A 23,124-nucleotide genomic window follows, 5' to 3' on the forward strand; every position below is an offset into this window, starting at 1 on the left:
AATGCGCAGTTCAGGAATCCCTACAGGATCAGTGGGACAGGGTTCAGGGGAGGATATGGAATGCGAGTAGGCCTAAATTTGATAGGTCTACCCATAAGCATGGTGGAGGGAGTGGGGCAGAGGGTAGTGGAGTAGGCAAGAGTTATAGGGGTGATGGAGGGGAGGGTAGTAGGCGGGGAGGATTATGGGGTATGGGCAAGAGCAGGACCATGCGAGTGTCGGATCTACTTTGAGATCCGAAGATGTATAAAGAGGCAGGAGAGATACAAAAGAAATTAAAGGATATGTTTAGTGAAGGGAATGTGAAAAAAGAAGTTCAAAGTTTATAGCGAAGTTTTTTATCTATGATTAAATCCTTGTGAATGCCACAACAAACCCGCACTTCAAGAATATGATAAGTGAAGTGCAGTGTGGGGGTGAGGGTATGTAGCCGCTCACACCCTTTGAGATCATGGGAAAGTATTTGGATGATGAATATACAGAAATGAAGACATACGTGGATTCATACAAGCAATCATGGGAAATGTACGACTGCACCGTCATCTGTGATGGTTGGACTGGACCGGACCGACAAGGATGTCGGTCATAAATTTTATGGTCTATTGCAGGGGACAGGTGGTGTTCCTAAAGTTCGAAGATGACAGTAATAAGATTAAAAATGGGGACTACATTTATAATCTAATGCATAATGTCATGCAAGATGTTGGGAGGATGAACATTGTACAATTTGTTGCAAACAATCGTAGTGCACTTGTCAAGGTGGGGAAGGATATAATGGACAAGTATCACATGTACTGGACTCCCTGCGCAGCTCATTGCATTGATCTCACGCTAGAGGCGATCAGGGATAGACTGTCAGTGAAGGTCGTTATTACTGACACATGACTCATCACGACCTTCAAATAAAACCACACATAATTATTAGCCGTGATGCGTGAGAGGTGCGATGGGGATATAGTGCGCCCCGGGGTGATATGGTTCTCCACAAATTATATTGCCTTAAATAGGCTTCTCAAACGCAAGCAGGCGCTACGTGAGCTTTTCACCTCTCAAGAATACACAGATTGGAATGGGAGGGGGAAAAGAATAGCCTAGAGAAACGAGGAGCTTATGTTGAGCAACGCATTTTAGGAGCGCGTGCGCAGGATAGTGGCTATTTTAGAGCCCATTTATGTTGTGTTAAGGATGGTGGACAATGAGACAGATTCATCGATGGGGTCATTGTATGCATCCATACACCTGATGAAAGAGGCCATCAAGGCTAAAGCCTTCAAGTCATAAGTGAGTGCGTGCAATAATAGACGATCGTTGGGAAAGGATGCATTTTTCACCCACTACATCAGGTAGGTAAGTATTTATATGATTTATTTTTTTCATCAATATGCTTCAATACTTTGCTGCTACTTCAATACTTTGAATCATGTTGGTTTTCAGAGTATTTCCTGAATCTCAAATACCACTACAGCCGGAAAACCTACGTGCATTGAAGAGGGTTGTACATGAGGTGTACGATCACTCATTCCCCGACTGTTCTGGGAAAGGCACTTTCAGTAGTGAGGTAAATATGTTCCACACTTACATTCTCCCTATATTCATCTCAACCATTCCATACTTACCCATGTTGCTATATGCCATGGTGAGGTCGAGGAGCGTCATGATGGCATGTGAGTTGTCGCGGCAAAGTTAATTTTCAAACTATTTTAGCAAATTTGAAACTACTTAGAGAATTTTATAATATGCAAACGAATGTTGACCCATGTACGGGACTGACTACGAGGTTTTACAGCGGATAGTTGTCCATCTACTTACAATCTTAAACAGACGATGCCCCCGTCACCCTGTGAAAAAAAATGGAGCACTTATTCTCTCTAATCCACACAAATAAGCGCAATAGATGGATACAAGAGGCTTCAGAAGCTAGTGTATTGTCATTACAATATGAAGCTACGGAAGAGGCTGCTCCGCACTGAAGAAGAAAAGCACAGGACCCACTGGAACTGATGACGGTCGAACAACATGCATATATTGAAGGGGAGGAGGATCCAGTTTACCAATGGTTTAGGTCAAATAACTTGAATACTTTAGATGGGCAACCAGAGCCACATGTTCCAACAGAGGCAGCGGAACAAGGGATTAATGTTGACGCACATGTGAAGCAGCAAAGATCTCCTGATGAGGCATTCGAACCATTGACAAGGAGTCCTGAGGGTAGCCCGCAGAAGTCGTTATCACACGGGACACGTGGTGGGGAGACATTGTCCGACACTGAGACCAAGACAAAGAGTAATGTGCTGGGAGAGTCCAGTGATGGTGATGAAGCAATGGGGGTGATGGTGACTCGGTAGCCCGCAGAAGTCGTTATCACACGGGACACGTGGCGGGGAGACATTGTCCGACACTGAGACCAAGACAAAGAGTAATGTGCTGGGAGAGTCCAGTGATGGTGATGAAGCAATGGGGGTGATGGTGACTCTGATGACAGTAGCGATGATGGTGGTGATGATGGCGGTGAGGGTGTGAGTCTCAGAGGTCTCTTAGCCCTTTCACTAGAGAGGGAAATTTTGATCATGCCACACCAGACCCTGACCCAACTTATCTATAATAAGGCATACGAGCATCAGAGGCTACAGAAGAAAAAGTAGACCCCAAAAGAATTCAGATTTTGAGGAGCTACCAGCAAAATGCATGAGAGAGGCTTTCGTGAGAAGTGATGCAGCTCTGGATCTGGATCACGAACGATGGAGGGGAGCTCGAGTTACATAGCACAACATGGATATGGATCACAAACACAGGAGAGTAACTCAAATTTGTGCCATGGTATGGGTATCGATATGGACCTAGTGGATATGCAGCGAGCAACTCTCGCAGTTATGGCAAATCGTTCTTTAACTACGGTCAAGAGTTCACTTCTGCATAAGGGCAAGGACATGAGCAACAGTATAGATATTGCCAGTAGTATGGATACCCGTGAGCTCCATCTATGCCCTTCACAGATCCATATCAACCACAGTCTGACGATTACGCAATACCCACGGATGGGTGTACTGGTCTAATGCAGAAAGGATGAGTACCGGTGTTATGTTAGGGAATATCTTAACGAGTACCATTCTACTATTACATGGGCACAGTACTGTCGATTTGTGGAGCAACAGTACTATTCCCAGCCCCGTCGAGATGGAGATGATGATTACAAGCCACAACACAACTGTGGGTCTAGGCCATAGCCAGTCACATCATTGATAGGTATATTTCTCAATTTCTACTGCTTTTGCTTTTGGATGAATTAGTTGTATTTCCATACAAATATTGATACATTCATAAATGTTATGCATACAATTAGAATATAGTTGCATTAGTTCAGTCGGACAACACATAACTTAGGATTCTATACAAAGGAAACCTATTATGTGTATTTTTTTTAGATGTTATGCTTTAAAAGTGTATTAATATCTTTTTTAACAATCCCTAAAGTTCCATTGAAAAATTCAATCATTTTCCCAATGTTTCCCAAAAACTGGGATAAATTACCCAATACAAACGATATATCCCATGCAATAATTGATACGTATATGTATCCCAAGCAAGGTGTTCCATAACGGTAATGATGGCCGTAACGGCCACCACCATTACCTTTACGATACGGGGCATAACGGCTGTTACGGCCCCGTAACGGCCGTTATGGTCTCTCTTTTTTTTCTTTTTTTTATTTATTAAAAAACCCCCCCAAAAAACCTGTATATGCCCTTTAATGTTGATTAAAAAGTATGAAAAATCTATATATGTCCCATAATAGACCATTATGGGGCTATTATGGCCTTTATAGGGGATGTAACGTGCCATTAACAGCAATTATAGGTTATTTTTTCCATAACGGCTATTACGGCCATTACGACCTCGTAACGTATACCGGTTGCCTCCGTTACCTTATGTAACGGCCTTTACGGCACACCATGATCCCAAGTGTGCGATGCATAGCGCGATACTGATTTTTCAAACACTGCTGGTAAATACATAAATATTAAGCCTAAATAACAACTAATCAACCTAACCTTTAAGAAATATTTTTTTCCTTAAATTAATCTTCGATATTTTTAATTAAAAATATTTTTTTCAGAAATTCCAAGTTCTATCAATTTGTAGACCAGGCCCCCAGCCACTCTAATGTGATTTTTTTTCACACTCTGATTGCAGGTTAAATGGATGGCATGGGAGAAATTTCATATTTTCCCCAATTCACCCATTTTTACCAAATTTGAAAATCAAACACAGAAATCCATGATTGAGTATGCAAAACATGCAAAATCATAGATTATAAACTTCATCCCACTGATTCCAACAAAAAAAAAAAAAAAATCAATTTAAAAAAAAAAAACTCACCGATTTGGATTTTAGCACCGCGTGCCCTCTGATATTGATCTTTGTACCCAAATCCTCTTTTCTCACCAAACAATCGAGAAGGTGTGGTTGAAATCCCCTTCGGAAGGTAATGAAAGCCCCAAAAAAATTAGGGAAAAAAGCAATGTTTTTTAAAATTTCCGCAAAGGGGGTGGACATTGATGAGGTATTGTCGATACATATTGAAAGTATTGCCAAAACAATGTAATATATAACAGCGATATTCACAAAATATTGCAATGTATTGATATATTGCCGATACATTACAATATTCTGAGAAATATCACACAATATTGGGGAGTCCATGAACTACAGCATAGTTTTGTATCACCCAGGTGAGAAATTGAGAGTATAGTATGATACTATCAATACTTAAATCACTAGATGCAACTGAGATTATGATGGCAATGACAAAAGTGAAGACAGGAATCACCCAGAACATGGTGCTCTTATAGCCCCAACATTGGCTTCTAATCCGTGTCAGCAATTCTCTCATTATAGGAGACAACCAATGCGTGATGAGAAGGCTATTGCATGGAGCATTGAGTCCATAGATGCTAGTGATGGATAGGAGACTCCACTTCCATGTTACATTACAGATATGGCTCGTATGGAAATGAGTGAATCCAGTGGCTACGATAAACTCACAAACATTTGTCGGTGGATATTAGAGTACACACATGGATTCAATAGGGATATGACTATTTATCCAGGATATGGATATAAGTAAGAAGGTCCACAACCAATGCCACAGGGAGTAATGACAACTATAATGTGCACTCAGTGTCTAGCAATAGGCAGACTGCTACAATTTGGAGAGGACGAGTGCTAGATACACGTTAGAGAGTACACGGCTAGATACACGTTAGAGAGTACACGGCCTGGTATCATCATCTCATGATTTAAACACAATGTTGCAGTTATGTGGAGCAATAGTATTTTGGCTACCGCAGTAGAGATAAGAGCGATGACTTCCAGTTGCCTCGTAACTCAATGCCAATCCTAGTCCAAGGCAAATTGTTGGTTCATTTTAGCTTTCTGTTGAATTGTTTGGGTTTTATCACTTGAAACATCCGAGATTTGAATGATATGAACTCATTTTGGATATAATTGCATTACTTAGGGCCCGCTTGGGAGCTTGTATTTCAAATACCTAGTTCTGAATCAAGGTGATTCCAAATCCTTCAGTTGTGTTTGACAGCTTGTATTCGGAATGCACTGGAATCCAAAAATAGCGATGCATTGAAATTATGTAGTATATTTATAGAAATTTGATTAATAAATCAACTTTAATATCCCTAATTAGTGTACATGTGCGATATTTGACACAATGATTATAATAAGCCCATTAAAATATATACTTTGGCCAAAAATGATGAAATTCCAAACCTCAAATGGGCCACAAGCGTAGGATCACAACCGAACGACTAACCAACATTTTTTTAAATTTACAAAACCAATGTTTGGACTGCTCAAATCATTCTATTGATGTAATTTTAGTGATGCAGCCGATAATCCCATTGTTTTGGGATATCATCAGTGAGCCACGTGTATAATGAATTAGTAGCCTAGCGACACCGATGTCACAAATGCAACTCTCCTGCCTTTAAAAATGAGCAAAAAAGGGAGAGGATTGGCAATCTCAACAAAAGGAAGGGATTGCAAAACTGAGTATTTGAAATCCACATAGATTCCAAAACCTCCCAATCCACGCTACCAAATGACCCTTGGATTCCAAATCCCCTCCAATACCCCCAATCCACACTGCCAAATGACCCCTTATAGCCGTTAGCCCATGGTTTCGTCCTATACAACACCATGGCAAACTATTATGCATTCATACTTTTATAATGTTTTGAGTTATAAATGAGTAATCATGTGTCCTTTAAAATCTCCTTAAGTATCATTGAAAAATTCCACCATTTTCCTAAAGTTTCCTCAATGTTTTCGTCAGATTATAATACATTACGTGTTGGGATTTGTGCTGCGGAATCACACAGATTTGGATCTAGGATAGCAATCCAAGAGCACCAAGCAATCACAAGAGAACACAAAGATTCAACGTGGAAAACGCTTTCGAGAAGAAACCACAACACAAAGCGACAGATCTTCACTATGAAAGAAGAAATTACAAAGAGAAAAAGACTTACCCGATTCAAACAAGCTTGAATCACACCCTTGCTACACCCTTTGATAACCCTAGAACCCTTTTAAAAACCCTTGGAATACCTTTAGGAAGCCTTAGGATACCTTAGAATGGCCCTAGGGACTCCTATTTATAGTTTAGGAAACCTCACCTACGCACCTCCTTGAAACCGCTTCAAATTTACGCAGTCCGCGCACAAACCGCGCACCGTCTGCGTAACCCTCGACTAGTCAAAGGAGGGCTTCGACCAGTCGAAGGGACCTTCGACTAGTCGAGGCAGTCCCTCGACTGGTCGAGCACCTTGGACCACCAAGATTAAAGACATCTGTTTAACAACAATCTTCACCATGTCTTCAATCTTCAAACGTGTATCTTCTTGTCCTCTTCTTTTATTTCTGCATCACATCATAGCTTCAATCAACGTTTCTCGTGCACACTCCATCCTTCTTTTACATCATCGCCAAGCCCAGAGAAGTTGCACATAACCTGAACTTCTCTGTAGGAACAACCTTGGTGAGCATGCCTGCTGAATTCACGCTAGTGTGAATCTTCTCCAGTGTTACGCCTCCTTCCTCAAGCACCTATCGAATAAAATGATGACGAATATCAATGTGTTTAGTACGAGAGTGATAAACAGAATTTTTAGCTAAATTGATAGCACTCTCGTTATCACAATTAACCGACACGGCCTCCAGCTGAAGTCTCAACTAATTTATCATGCATCTTAACCAAACACCTTCCTTAAACGCTTCTGTCACTGCCATATACTCTGCCTCGGTCGTGGAAAGAGCCACCGCGGACTGAAGCTTCGACATCCAACTAATTGCTCCACCCGCTAGTACAAACGTGTAATCTGAAGTCAACTTTCTAGAATTCACACTTCCTGCATAGTCTAAATCCACATACCCTACCAACTTTGTTCCTGTCTTCTCAAAAGTTAAGACATAGTCTTTTGTATCTCGAATGTATAGAAGTAGCCATTTCACCGCTTCCCAATGTTGCTTGTCCGGGTTTGACATGCATCTGCTCACAATACTGACTGCCTGTGAAATATTTGGTCTCGTACAGACCATGGCATACATTAAACTGTCAGCCGCATTCAAATAAGGTAAATGAGACATAACCTGTTTTTTCTCATTTGATTTAGGACATTTTTCTTAGGAAAGCTTGAAGTGAGCTGTATGGGGAACGCTCACTGGCTTTACTTGGTCCATCCCATATTTGATTAACACCTTTTCAAGGTATTCTGCCTGTGATAACCAAAGCCTGCTCCTCTTCCTGTCTCTATGAATATCTATGCCGAGAACCCTCTTTGCATCCCCCAGATCTTTCATTTCAAATGTCTCTGATAATTGAGTTTTCAGTACGTTGATTTCAGACATATAATGACTGGCGATCAACATATCATTAATATACAGTACTAGGATAATGAATCTGCCATTACTCAGTGTCTTGTAATAGACACAGTGATCGTATTCGCTCCGAGTAAATTTCAGACTCAACATGAAAGAATCAAATTTTTTATACTACTGCCTAGGCGATTGTTTCAAGCCGTACAACGACCTCATTAACCTACAAACTTTATTCTCTGCCCCTTTAATTTCATAGCCCTCTGCTTGCTTCATGTAGATCTACTCTTCCAACTCCCCATGTAAGAATGCAGTCTTGACATCCAATTGTTTCAGCTCGAGATCATATTGGGCAACCAGCGCCAACACAAATCTGATAGACACCTGTTTAACCACCGGCGTGAATATCTTTGTGAAGTCGATTCCTTCTCTTTGAACATAACCCTTCGCTTTCAATCCAGTTTTGTATCTATCCTGTTTTCTTTTGAATAACCATTTGCATCTGATCGCTTTTTGGCCGACTAGAAGCTCCGCTAGCTCCCATATGTGATTTTTTGTGCAACGAGTCCATCTCATCGTTCATAGTCGTCTTCCACTTTTCTGCATCAGGCTCACTAAGAGCCTCCTGAATAGTAGACGGGTCCCCCTCATCTGTAACAAGGGTATATGCAATATTAGAATCGTGCCTATATCTTGCCGGTAACCTGCGATCACGCGGTGGGTTCCTCCACACAGGTGGCTGCTCCACCTGATCCTGTACCTCTGTCCACGCATCTATTTCTGCCTAAGTATCATCTGTATCAATCTGGACGTATACGATCAACCTTTCTGATCCCTCTTGCTCCTCTTGATCATTCTTGCGGAATAGAGAGTTTTCATCGAATCTAACGTCATGGCTAACGATGACCTTGTCGAATAACCTGTAACCTTACACACTAACGCCATAGCCAACAAAAATATACTTTTTGGCTCTATCGTCTAGCATATCTCCCTCAATTGACGGTACATGAGAGTTAGCTTAACAACCAAATATGCGCAAATCTACGTAGTCAACCTTTTGGCCACTTCATACTTCCTCTGGAATTTAACATTCAATTGTCGTAGAATAAGGCCGGTTCACCAAATAGCGAGCCGTATCAACGGCCCCAGTCCATAAGTTCTTGCCCAACGCAATATTACTTAACATGCATCAAGCCCTCTCTAAAAGAATCCAATTCATTCGCTCAACCACATCGTTTTGTTCGGGCGTGTGGCGCACAGTGTTGTGCTTAATGATCCCTTTAAATTCAGTAAATGTAAATTCTCCACTATTGTCAGTCCTTAAAACCATTATTTTTCGCCCCAACTGTTTTTCCATCATTGCCTTCCATTGTTTGAATATGGTGAAAACTTCAGATTTACGTTTCATGAAGTAAACTCAAACTTTCCTGGAGCAGTCATCGATAAATGAAACAAACCATGACGACCCTCCAATGGAAATCTCTAGCGATGGCCCCCATACGTGAGTGCACATAATCAAGCACTCCCTCACATACATGTTTTCCAGTGTTAAAAGATAATCTAGATTGTTTACCATATATACAATGCTCGCATATATCTAAATCAGAATTTTTAAAAGCTGGAATTAAATAACAATCAGATAGTACCTTCATGCCCCACTCGCTCATATGGCCCAGACGAGCATGCCACATACGTAGAGACGTGAAATCTACAATAGTTGTTGCCGCTCCACCTGCTAAAGTGCTCCCGATCAACCTGCAAAGGTTACCGTGCCGTTGCGCTCTCATAACCACGAGTGCCCCTTTTGAAACTTTACGGACACCATCAATACCAATGAACTTGCACGCTATAGCCTCGAGTGCACCGAGAGCCACATACGTAGAGACGTGAAATCTACAATAGTTGTTGCCGCTCCACCTGCTAAATTGCTCCCGATCAACCTGCAAAGGTCACCGTGCCGTTGCGCTCTCATAACCACGAGTGCCCCTTTTGAAACTTTAAGGACACCATCAATACCAATGAACTTGCACACTATAGCCTCGAGTGCACCGAGAGAAATCAAACTTTTCTTCATATCAGGAATGAGTCTGACGTCAATCAAGGTACGCTTCATCCCATCTAACATCTTGATGCTCACCAGGGTGTCCCGTATCCATTACGATATGGCCAATACGTAACAGTAACGGCCGACACCGTTACACGATACAAGGCCGAAACCCAACCCCCCCCCCCCCCCCCGGATTCTGTGACCGTAACGTAACGGCTGTTACGAGCCTTAAAAATAAATAAATAATAAAACCTCGTTTTTCTTACTTTCATTCTCCTCCTCGGATTGCTACGGCTACGGCCATTCTTCTTCTTCTTCTTCTTCTTCTTCTTCTTCTTCTTCTTCTCTCTCTCTCTCTCTCTTTTCTTTTCGGTTTCCATCTCTTCTTTTTTCATTTCGATATCGAAAACGGAATGGACTGCGTGAAACAGCCACGCACTTTAAATTTGTTTTTTAACGTGCTCTGCGGTGCACGCTGAACAATGCACTTGCACTATTTTGTTACATGGGCCCGCCTTAATTTATGTGCAGTATATCCATGCCATCCACTATAATGTTTATTTTCCATCGAACATATTGATTAGGTCACATAAACTTTGACCTCAATGAAGGGATAACAGAAATAGTAGCTTGATTAAAAATTTTTAAAAAAAAAAAAGTCTTAAGAAATTTTTAATGGTGGGAATTAAATCATTATTTTGTGGTTCACCTAAGATTTGGATCAGCCGCATTTTTTGGACTAGGCCTAAAATAAGTTGGCAAAAAGGAAGGCCCACATGGATATACAACAAATGCATTGAGGTGGGCCCCACTTTTAAAGGAATACTCACTAGTGGTCCACCGAAGATTTAGATCTACCTGAATTTTTGGACCATGCCTTAAAATGAGTTGGCAAAACAGATTGATGGCATTGATATACAAATACATCGAGGTGGCCCGCCTGGCCCACTAGTGGTCCACCTGAGACCTGGATTTACCTTTTCTTTCCAATTGTTTTTTGAAATAAGACCTTTTGATATTTTTCATTTTTCACTGTCGAATAAATGTCCACCAATCCATTAGTGGGATAAGTGCCAATAGATTGCATTAATTTGAGGTTAGTTTGGGGCATCAAATGGTCCCCGAATCGACAATACTATTTACCTCAATTTAATTTTAATTTTTTTAAAGATTTGTGGGGAAAATGGATATCAAATTGTTAGGTATATGAATTACATAACAAGATACAAAAGTCCCTAAACTCTATATATTGAAATAAAATGCATGTGAGTCACGAAGTATGCAATGCACTAGTACTATAAATAAAAGGAAAACTTGAAAATATAAGATGTTTTGGTATTACATTCGTTATAAAAAATTTATATAAATATTATATAGTTAGAAAACTAAATATAAAAGGTTTGCAATTAATTCCAGGTTGTTTGGTTCATAAATTCATCAGACAGTCCGATACAGCTTCTCACCAAAGAGTGGACCGTTACACCACCATAAACATGTTCCAATTTATAAATGAATACATATTTGAAATGCTTAGAATATTCCGGATTTAATCCATATTTTTTCATATTTTTTTGGGAAAAAAAATTGCACCATTACGGCCCGTTATGCCCTCGTATCGCCGTTACACCCCCGTATCCGTATCGATGGGCACCGTTACGCCAACCGATACCGATACGGAATACCTTAATGCTCACCGTACCAATAGCCACAACATTACAGGCATTGTCATTGCCCATAAAAACCTGTCCAACATTGCATTCTCTGTAACTGGCGAACCAACTCCGATGAGGAGTCATGTGATATGACGCTCCTATGTCAAGGATCCACTCATCTCCATGATTGTCGTACAAGTGTCCAATCATGGACACAGACAGTACATCACCACCACTTCTCTTCATTAGATGTAACAACATTGGCCTCCTTGGAAGAAGTCACTGAATTTTCTATCTTCGCTTTAGGATTGGTACAATCCTTCTTCATGTGTCGAGACATCCCACAGTTCCAGCACTTTAGTTTTCCTTTGCCCTTGCCCTAGGATTTGGATCTAGGTCTTGAAGATCCTGTATCTCGATCAGAATTCATGCCTCTAGTAATCAGTGCATCGGAAGATGTTCCTATGTCGCCGTTTAGCTTTCTTATGGCCTTCCCTTGAAGGGCTGAGATAACGGTGTCAACACTCAAGGTTTTATTTATGATACACATTATGTCCTTGAATGACTCATACGATGCCGGAAGAGAATTCAGCAACATACATGCTTATTCCTCATCGTTGATCACTTCCTCCATATCCAGCAATTTGTAAACTAATTCATTGAAGTTGCTGATGCAGGCCTCCAAATCCACCCTCTGCCATCTTTAAGTCATACCATTACCGCTTCAAGTGTAAGCGATTTTCAAAGGATTTTTCCCCATAGATATCCTCTAACTTCGCCCATAAACTAGTTGCAGTTTTCTCCCTCAAAACATTATAGAAAACCTCATTCGTGAGACATAAACGGATTGAGGATAAGGCCTTCTTATCAAGGGTATTCCATTCATCATCGGTCACGGTAGACTTTTTCGCCTCGAGAGCACCATCCTCGCCTTACTTGGTTAAGGAACCGATCATCTTAATCTTCCATTGCCTGAGTACTTCTCAATATCATACATAGTACTTCCCATTATTGCTAATCCTACAGATTCAGATCTGTGCCCCAACGATAGCTTTGATACCACTTGTTGGGATTTGTACTGCGGATCACACAGATTTGGATCTAGGATAGCAATCCAAGAGCACCAAGCAATCACAAGAGAACACAAAGATTTAACGTGGAAAACCCTATCAGGAAAAAACCACGGCACAAAAAGCGACAGATCTTCACTATGAAAGAAGAAATTACAAAGAGAAAAAGACTTACCCGATTCAAACAAGCTTGAATTGCACCCTTGCTACAACCTTTGATAACCCCAGAACCCTTTTAGAAACCCTTAGAATACCTTTAGGAAGCCTTAGAATACCTTAGAATGGCCCTAAGGACTCCTATATATAGTTTAGGAAACCTCACTTACGCACCTTCCTGAAACCACCTCGAATTTATGCAGTCCGCGCACAAACCGCGCACCGTCTGCATAACCCTCGACTAGTCGAAGGAGGGCTTCGACCAATCGAAGGGACCTTCGACTAGTCGAGGCAGTCCCTCGACTAGTCGAGCACCTCGAACCACCAAGATTAAAGACATTTGTTTAACAACATTACACAATACATGTTATATTTCCCAATGTTTCCCACAGTGTTTCCGTATCCGTGGGTGCAATATATTGTGCATTATCCGTACATTTAAAAATAAAAAGAGATTTAAAAAATAAAAAAATAAAAATAAAAACCATTGTTGTTAGTTTTGTTAAATGGGTAAAAGCAACATCAGGCCATCTGCACCTGATTCAAGTGTGGAAACTTCTCCACCATACATGTGGCATACATGATTGTCAATCCTAACCATCCAAATCATGGGCTACAATATGGAAGGAGCACATTGTGACAATCATACCAATCAGATGATCCTAAGCATCCAACAATTGACCATCAAATGGACAGTTAAAAGAGAACAGCCAATTATCCAAATTTGATGGGTTAAATCAGATGTTAAGACCATATAGTAAGTTTGACTATCAAGCAATGATTTATCCACAATGGGGCCTACAACTTGGATTATCCAAAATTCACGTGCATGCATGCCCTACAGCTTGATGGTTGCAACCTATTTGATTAGCAAACTAGAATCTTGTTAAAATACTGTTAAGGAACAAAAACAAAGGGAATGGTTAATAATAATACACTCAAGAAATACGGACAGTTAAAAGGGAATGACCAATTATCCAAATTTGATGGGTGAAATTAGATGTTAATAAACATGGACCTCTAAATTTAGTAATACGTGGACCTATTGACAGAACTATTAAACGAAAACTCGGCTATAGGTAGTACGGTGTCCCACGTCCTAGTGTGTTGTATATCCCTCATAGGGGGGAACTCATCCGGTAGATCATCAGGAAAGACATCATGAAACCCATCCACTACCGGAATGGCCTCAGTAGGTAACTCTACACTAGCCTCTGGTGCACTCTCTAGCCACAAGGCCGTATATGTTGTATCACTCAAAACAGTGGTCCATGTCTGCCAACCAATCTAGAAAAGCTTTAGGGTCCAAGTGGCCATCAAACGTAGGGGCATCTACTCTAACTCCTTTGAGAAGTTGCGCATCGAGGTCATAGCGGTCTTGATGTCCCTCACGGGGTGGGTGCATGGGTGCACGCCCATAACCGATTCCTTGGCCACCTCCATTCCTTGGTCTATCCTCCTAACCACCTGCCTGAGATTGGGCATCTTCCCCAATGGTGGGGTTCGCCCTGGCGAAGGTCTCTAGTTGGGTAATGCGCACATCAAGCTCCTCGAAGCGTTGGTCCATACGTTGTTCCAAGCACTTACCCAAAGACTCAAACTGTCGGGTCAGTTTGTTCATTGACTCTTGCAATTGCTCCATGTTTAGTGTAGGATGCAAGCCAAAACCACAACCCGTACGTGTGGGTATACAACTACTAACTCAAGGACCTTCTAATACAACAATATGCGCCTAAATGAGACTAAATGCTCTTATAGGACTCTATATGGAGAAAACGACACAATACCACTCAATTTCCAGCAACTTATCTACCCAAAGAATCTGTCGACAGAAAATCCAGCAAAGAGATGGAGATTTTCTGATAGCAGAAAATTTAGCAGCTTATATCAGGAATTATGGACCTCTAAGCAGATCTATATGATGATACTTGATGCATAATGGACAAAAAACTAAACCCTAAACATGCAATGCATTCCCCTATAAAAACCTTGTGCTCTGATATCAAATTTAATGCAAGACATGGAAATTAAACATGATATGCAAAAAAAAAAATTCAGGCTTAAGATCATACTAAATTAGAAACAATCACACAAAATTCCACATCCCACAAAAAGTCAAGCACTCAATCAAAGGGAATCTATGCGGGTCCAAGCCTACACATGTTAGGGCTGGATCAATAAAAATTATAGACTAAACAATACTCAGGAGAGTAAATTCATCCACGCATGCTCAAAAAATATTTCCCCAATCCAAGGAATTCACGAATTTCAATTCGGGGAACCCTAGGGTTTAAAAAAGGCATGAAAATAGGGATTTAGGACAATCTAGGGTTAGGGTTAGGGAAATTAGGTGAGAGAGGAGTGAATGAGAGGAAAGATAGAACCTGGAACCGATTCCGCATGTGTGGACAGCAAACCCGCTTGACGCAATGCGCTGGTGGTGGCCCACATGTGTGTGGGGCCCCCGAATCAGATAAAGGCCAGCTTGGCCCTGGTCGGTCAGGGGTGGGCCACCTTTCCTCCAAGTTTCAAGCCAAACGGATGATCGGTTTAAACACAGTGTTCCGCCGAAGTTTCAACCCCCTACAGGGCCAGATTCTGAAATTCTACTGTAGGGGAAGAATCAAAACGAAAGGATGATGGATTTGATGATTGGTTGGTCATAGGAGATAATAGATATTGATGGTAGGAGATGGGGGCGAATTGGGATGGGTGTGGCTTCGCACCACAGTAGTTAGCCCTTCGAAGAAGGGAGGGCTTCGCACCTAATTAGGCTTTCACAACTCAGAAAGGAGAAGGAAAACGCAAAAATTTTATTCAATCTTCCATTTTTTTTTAAAAAAAAAAATTACAATGGGTGCCTATTTATAATAAAACCCTATACTCCAAAACTCACGCCATGTGTGCAACCTATTACTTGGAAATGAAATAATAAAAAATAACAACTAATCAAAGCAATCTAAACTATCCATGATATTCCTCACAACAATAATAAGCAAAACCCAAAGTACTAGATTATTTAGAATAGTGGACCACGATCATGAGAACTCATGGTGGGATTCTCATAACTATCAGGTCCACTCCAACGGACCATAACGCAGTCCTCTAACTAGGTGGCTCTCTCTGGACGTCATCATCGATCCAGATCAATGGTGGGGCTCTCCTCCTCCTTGCATATGTGCGTAGGGGGGGCGTACGTGTGCGCGTGATGTCCCCATCATGTTAAGATCATATTATAAGTTTAATTCCCAAGCAACGATTTATCCACAATGGGGCCCACAACATGGATGACCCAAAATCACATGCATGCATACCCTATAGCTTGATTGGTTGCAAGGTTTTATTAGCAACTAGATTCTTGTTAAAATAGTGTTAAGGAACAAAAATAAAGGGAATGGTAAGTAATAATACACTGAAGAAATATTTAACAGGATGAAATCTGGCACATTATGGTCTTTCTGCATTCATTCTTGATCTTGAGAAAGAGAGAGAGTTTCTATGAATGGGTACACCCCTAGTGCAAGCCTTATAGGTATGAACGACACATAGCACCAAGGCAAATGACAAGAGTAAAACAGCAGAAGCAGCCTGATAGTAAGATTTAGTAATTGAAGCACATCAAATCATCCTTTTAAATACCATTGGCCACCGATACAACTTTACATTATTACAACAAACATGCAAAGGAAAAATAAAGATGTTACTCACTCCCAAGCTTTTTCTTCAAATACTTAATCAAGTGAAGCCTATACATGTCATACAAGTGCAATGTGCAGGGTTGTGTTTTGTTGCATTTGTCTATAATGCTATCAAACAATTTTTATTGTTACCGCATGCATGAAAAAATATTAAAATGTCATCCCCTCCATCTTACCCTCAACAGCCTCATTATGGGAGGCATAAGCAATAAGCATATGGTATGATAAAGTAACGACATGTGTTTGGGCATAATATTGTATGTAAAACAACTTACAAAGATAAAAGCAGTTTTGGTTGTTTGGATTTCAACAAAACAAAATAAGTTCCAAAGTACTATAATATTATTATTATTATAATAAAGCATAAACTAAATGAATGCCATACAGTTTTCTAAAGGGTGAAAAAAGTACCACGCAGAAGAACTCTATGTTCAATTACCTCAGTAAACTCCTGATTTGAAATTATATCGATAGATATAACCTCTGTCTTGTTTAAATTCAATATCTCAACCGTAAAATCTGTTGTCTTTTTCCCAGTTTTATACATCTCTGCCGCCTTGCCAGTACCTGTGCATAAAATCATCAGCCTTTCATATTGTACGCCCTGCAGCCAATTCATACAGAGTGAATTAAATGAGATAAGAAAAAGATATACCTACAACTTGAACTAGCCTGTACATATCTTGCTTTTGACCTGTGCCAGAAATCCTTATTCTAACAAAAGAGCCAACAACCATATCTTGGAACTTTTCCACATCATCAATCAAATCCTCCATCAAGTTACGTCGCAAGTAAATTAAATTAATATTATGAACATCAATGGCTGCATAATCATCAAGATTAGCCTGCGGCCCTCTGTCATCAATCCTTTTGCGTATTTTCCTTCTCTTATCTAAAACTGCCTTTGCAGAATCACTGTTACCTTCAGCCTCCATTTGAATAGCCTCACTATCTAACATTCCCCCTTGACCGTCATCTTCTAATGGTAGAGGATTTTCTTTAATGAGAAAGTGTGATTCAAGAAGCTTTAACATTTCAAAATGTCCCACGCGTGCTTTTCCAAACAGACTTTCCAGCCTTGAATCACATATGATTTGACTTTTCTTGCGTGGATCACGAAGATTATTTCGTTTAATATATTCTAGCAAAAGAGCCTGAACATCAAACTGGGATAAGATTGATTTATCTCCATCCTTCATGTGTGAAACAAACTCCAAGAGCTCTTTTGAAGCCCATTCTGTGCCCTCTGGAACAGATGGCCGTTCGCTACCAACTTCATGTTTCACAATAGAAGAACCTTCCTTACTGGCAGAGGACCTTGACCGTTTCTTCCCTTTCTTTGTAGTACTCGCTTCAAGGTGTCCGGAAGAACTGTCTGAACTAGAACCTATATCAGCATTAGCGTCATACAATTCATCAGAAGATTCGCCGTTGCGAGCCAAAACACCAGAACCCTTCAATGGATTTCTCGCTCTAGTGAGCTCGTCTGGAGCTAATGATAGCTTCCGTTTCAAATCAAGCCAGTATTCCTTGAAGAGATACTCCCAGCTGGTCTTGTCATCAAAATCTACTGCAGGCTGCACATGTATATCTAAAAAATAGTCAGCATAACTCCATCTTAAAACTCTTTTTCTTTAATTGTCGTTGAAAAGTAACGGGAAAAACAAACAAACAAATGATTGCATTAACATGTACAACTCATTAAAAAAACCAAAAAACAAAAAAAAACAAAAACAAAAAAAAAAAAAAAAAAAAAAAAAAATCATCGAAGAAGCCATTTTGTGTGCACGTGTTGTGGGTGGGTGGGTGGGGGGGTGTTAACCCAGTTAAATTCCATTCCAAGAGGGGAAAAAAACCTTGTTTCAAAGAAAAAGAACAAGAGTAATGGCATTAAGTCATTTGAGGATGACATAAACACAGACTATCTGTCGTCATCCATTTATAGAACTGAGGGTAGAAGGGATTTGTGGAGAGGGGAGTGATTTATAGAGAGAATCCTTAGGGAGGAAATATTTGAAAGAGCAATACTAGCTCACTATTTTTGCTATCCATGTGCATTATTACCTGCATGGGTAGAATGTTTAACTGTTTTAGTTGAAGCTTTATACCTTGATCCTGTGTGTGAGTTCCAGAAATACATCATACCAGAAAGTATGTATCACCAGTAAGATTACGAAAGTGAAATAGTACAATACTAGCACAACAAAACCATGGTGTGCTAAAAGAGGATATCAACCATTAAAATATGGAGTGAACAAGTGAGACTCCAACAACTTATTCCATTGAAAGCTTAGATTACATTGATTACTTCCAAGAATTAAACTACACAAAAACACAAGCACAACTTGAAATCCTTAGTGGACAAACCCCAAACCCAGATTGTCCTGGATTGCATTCTTATCATCAAATCGATATTGATTTTCAACTAGCCCAGCAGAGGTGCCCATCAAATGCCACTTTGCAAGATTATAGGGGGTAGCAAGCCGAGGAATCCATCCAACTCTTTGGTATCTGACCCAACAGACTCCTCCAAGTCGCCATAAATCATACCAATTGCACTTCATAAAAGGTAAGTTTAAGAGAAGTATCCTCATCTTCATTGAAAGTGCACAGGAAACCGGATAGCAGTATGCATTTAATAGTTGATGAACAGTTAGAATTTTCTCTCATGGTTGAGGATGGTTATCAAGCAGTGTTTGAAATATCGATATCGCGTTACGTATCGCATCCTTGGGATACAGATATGTATCGGTTATCGCACAGGATATATCGTTTGTATCGGGTAATTTATCACATTTTTTGGGAAACATTGGAAAACATTGGGGAAATGGTTGAATTTTTCAATGAAACTTTAGGGATTGCTAAAAAAGACCTTAATACACACTTTTAAATAATAACATCTCAAAAAAGAAGTGCATATAATAGGTTTCCTATGTAGAGGGTCCTAAGCTATGCATTGTTTGACTGAACTAATGCAATATTCAAATTGAATGCATAACATTTAGAGTATATATGATGATCATTTCATCAAACACTCCTAAATACTTTGAAATTAGTCTCAAATGACAGCTGGTTGAAGGGAAATTTTGAAAAAAATATAATATTTTAATAAAAAATATTAATTTTTAATTTAAAAAATAATTTTTATTTTTCTAAAATTGACAAGGACTTAATATATCAGTATATCAGCCCTCATACATGCTTGATTTCATTTTTGGAGTGCAACATTGCAAGCAATTTGGGAGAAACCAGGAAAATTTTGAATTTTCCCCAAATCGGACCACCTACACTCAAATTTCAAAATTAGAGCGTATGTGATGATCGTTTCATCAAATACTCCTAAATACTTCGAAAATAGTCTCAATTGACAGCTGGTTGAAGGAAAATTTAGGGGAAAAAAATGGAGAACATGAAGAAACAATGGATATCGAAATCAAAACTCCAACTCTATGATTTTTCATGCAAAACATGAAGAACCAATGGATTTGTAATCATTTGACACTGATTTAACATATTTTTAACCAAAAAAAAAAAAAAAAGATCAGAAATTGAAAATGCTCGCCGGATCGAACATGTAGGATATATTGGAACTATTTGTGTGTTTCGTATCGCACAGATGGATACAAGATATATCGTGAATATATCGGCTGATATCGTCGATATTTAAAACATTGCTATCAAGGACTCCAGATAAGTCTCTAGGCAGCATGTTTAGACAGGGAACGCAGCATGCATTTAATAGTTGATGAACAGTTAGAATTTTATCTCATGGTTGATGATGTTTATCGAGTCCTTCAGATAAGGCTCTAGACAAATGTTTAGACAGGGAACTGGATAGCAGTATGCATTTAATAGTTGATGAACAGTTAAAATTCTCTCATGGTTGAGGATGGTTATCAAGGACTCCAAATAAGGCTCTAGGCAGCATGTTTAGACAGGGAACTGGATAGCAGCATGCATTTAATAGTTGATGAACAGTTAGAATTTTCTCTCGTGGTTGAGGATGGTTATCATGGCCTTCAGATAAGGCTCTAGACAGCATGTTTAGACAGGGAACCGGATAGCGGTATGCATTTAATAGTTGATGAACAGTTAGAATTTTCCCTCATGGTTGAGGATGGTTATCAAGGCCTTCAGATAAGGCTCTAGACAGCATGTTTAGTTAGGGAACTGGATAGCAGTATGCATTTAGTAGTTGATGAACAGTTTGAATTTTCTCTCAGGATTGAGGATGGTTACCAAGGCCTTCAAATAAGGTGGCATGTTAAGCATGGATGTTGAGGACCCAAATTTAATGTCAAAAGAAGAAGTCAATAAAACCCCCAAGATCAAAGCAAAGTATCCAAACCAACATTGAACTGGACGAAAAATTATCTCAAGTATCCTTACATTGGTTGAGATGGTCCTCCAAACCACACCCAGAAACACCCTCTACATGTGGATGACTAAACCAAAGAATCATTGAAGTGTCTAAAAAGTACTAGTACACCAAGGTTCTGACTATTGCGACCGGAGGGTATATCTACCGGGCAAAAAATAATAATAATAATAATAAGATAAGATAGACAGCATAACAAAATGTATCAGAGTTTTTTTTTTTTTTCCTTTCTTTCTTTCTTGTCCCAAAAAATGCGGAAAAAATCAAATGAAAGGGAAAAAATGGAAAACGTAAAAATCTAATATTTATTTGCCTTGTCCATCACTCTTTGGTAAGAATGTTGGATCGACTTGATGAAAGTGAAGGTTTTTCTTATGTAGGTAGTATTTGTGCCAATCTCATATCAATAGTTGATCTTCAGACTACCTACAATCTTACCATTCGAAGGCTTGTGTTTTCGACGCATTACATAGTGAGCATCCTCATTGACCCAAGCGAACCACTACTTGCATCATCCGGATGTAGAAAATGACAAAGAGTAATTGCTCATTCTAATGAGATTTACATCTTTGAACTGGGAGGACAATCTCAGCGATTTGGATTGTTTGAAGCTTTTGGACCACTAGAGTTCCTCAAATTGTAAACAGAGAATATCATGATGTGGCCTGGAAATCCAAGTTCCTCAAATTTGGAAAAGAGATCCGGAAACTAAAACAATACTGGCAGAATTGCAGTTAATTGATACAGCTGCAGAAGTCGATCCTATGACGGCAGAAACCTGGAACAAAAGAGTCCATCTAATTCAAAGCTACTCATCCAGAATCTATGACGATGAAATCTCCTGGAAGCAGAAATCACAGAGCAAATGGATATCGGAAGGTAATAAAAATACAAAAATTTTCCACAACATTGCTAACGTGCATGCTAGAGCCAATAGAATCAAAGCCTTAGTGGTCAATGGTGTTCGTACAGGGAATCAACAAGACATCATTGAAGAAGCTAATGGATACTTCAGCAACCTCCTGCACAAAGAAGACTTGGTCTCAGGCCGAAGCTGGACCATCTTCAATTAGACCAAATCCTAGTAGAAGAAGCAAAGCTTCTTGAATCTCGGTTCACGATTGCTGAAGTAAAGGAGGCGGTGAAATCTATGGAAGGAGATAAAGCTCCAGGCCTAGATGGGTTTCCTATAATTTTTTCCAAACATTTTTTGGGAAGTTTTAGAGGGAGATGTTATAGCATTTATCAGTGAATTCCATGACAAGAGTCGTCTGTAAAAGGAGCTGGGAGCGGCCTTCATAGCCTTGATTCCAAAAACTTCGGGTGCAGAGTCAATGAAAGACTTCAGACCGATCAGCCTACTGGGGAGCCCGTACAAGATCTTGGCAAACGTCTTAGTGTCTCGGCTGAGAGGGTTGATGGGAAAGATCATCTCTGACAATCAAAGCGCCTTCATCCCAAGTAGACAGATTATCGACCACACTTTGATAGCATTCAAATGTCTGGATTCGATTCATAAATCTGGGTCCAAAAGCCTCCTATGCAAATTAGATTTAGAGAAGGCCTACCACCATGTTGATTGGGACTTCCTTCAGTACATGCTGCAAAAGATGGCTTTTGGGGTTAAATAGCGAAGTTGGATCAAGGAATGTGTGGGGTTCGCTCTCTTCTCGATTCTCCTCAATGGCTCATCTAAAGGTTTCTTCGGCAACACCAGGGGGCCGCGTCAGGGAGATCCTTTGTCTCCCTTTCTATTCTTAATAGTGGGGGAGGCACTCTCCAAAATGCTGCAAAAAGGGCAAGATGTTGGAATCATCGATGGCTGTCTTATCAGCGGTATGGACTCCCCCATCTCCCACATCCAGTTTGCGGATGACACCTTACTTTTTTATGAAGTCAATCAGGAAAAAATCAGCAACTTATGCACCATTATCCGATGCTTGGAGGCAGTATCGGGTCTCAGAGTCAACCTCTCTAAATCTAAGCTATTTGGTGTCAATATGGATGAAGCAGAGGTATCCCAATACGTTGAGCTCTTCAATTGTCCGATGGGAACCCTTCCGACAACATTTGTTGGTCTTCCTTTATGCATGGGAAAACCCCCCAAGTTCCTATGGGATAAAGTCATAGATAGATTTGCAAAAATACCTCGCTACATGAAAATGAAGATATCTATCTTTGGGGGGTCTTCTCACTATGATAAAAGTGGTGCTCGAGTCTGCCTCTATACTTC

General features: G+C 40.1%; 1 protein-coding gene across 2 annotated transcripts in view; it reads right to left on the minus strand.

Moving 5' to 3' along the window:
- LOC131243396 (zinc finger CCCH domain-containing protein 19-like) overlaps positions 1 to 23,124 on the minus strand; it is a 60,317-nt gene that overhangs the window by 22,073 nt on the left and 15,120 nt on the right. Inside the window, exons 4-5 of one of the 2 annotated variants that reach the window (XM_058242734.1) lie at positions 17,169 to 18,090; positions 16,953 to 17,080 (exon numbers count right to left, since the gene is read on the minus strand). In XM_058242734.1, coding sequence (XP_058098717.1) covers positions 16,953 to 17,080; positions 17,169 to 18,090 — 1,050 coding nt within the window. Of the gene's footprint in view, positions 1 to 16,952; positions 17,081 to 17,168; positions 18,105 to 23,124 lie in introns of both variants that reach the window. The other variant, XM_058242735.1, reaches the window with a different exon arrangement.

This window comes from Magnolia sinica, chromosome 4 (assembly GCF_029962835.1).
Source record: "Magnolia sinica isolate HGM2019 chromosome 4, MsV1, whole genome shotgun sequence".
Taxonomy (NCBI): domain Eukaryota; kingdom Viridiplantae; phylum Streptophyta; class Magnoliopsida; order Magnoliales; family Magnoliaceae; genus Magnolia; species Magnolia sinica.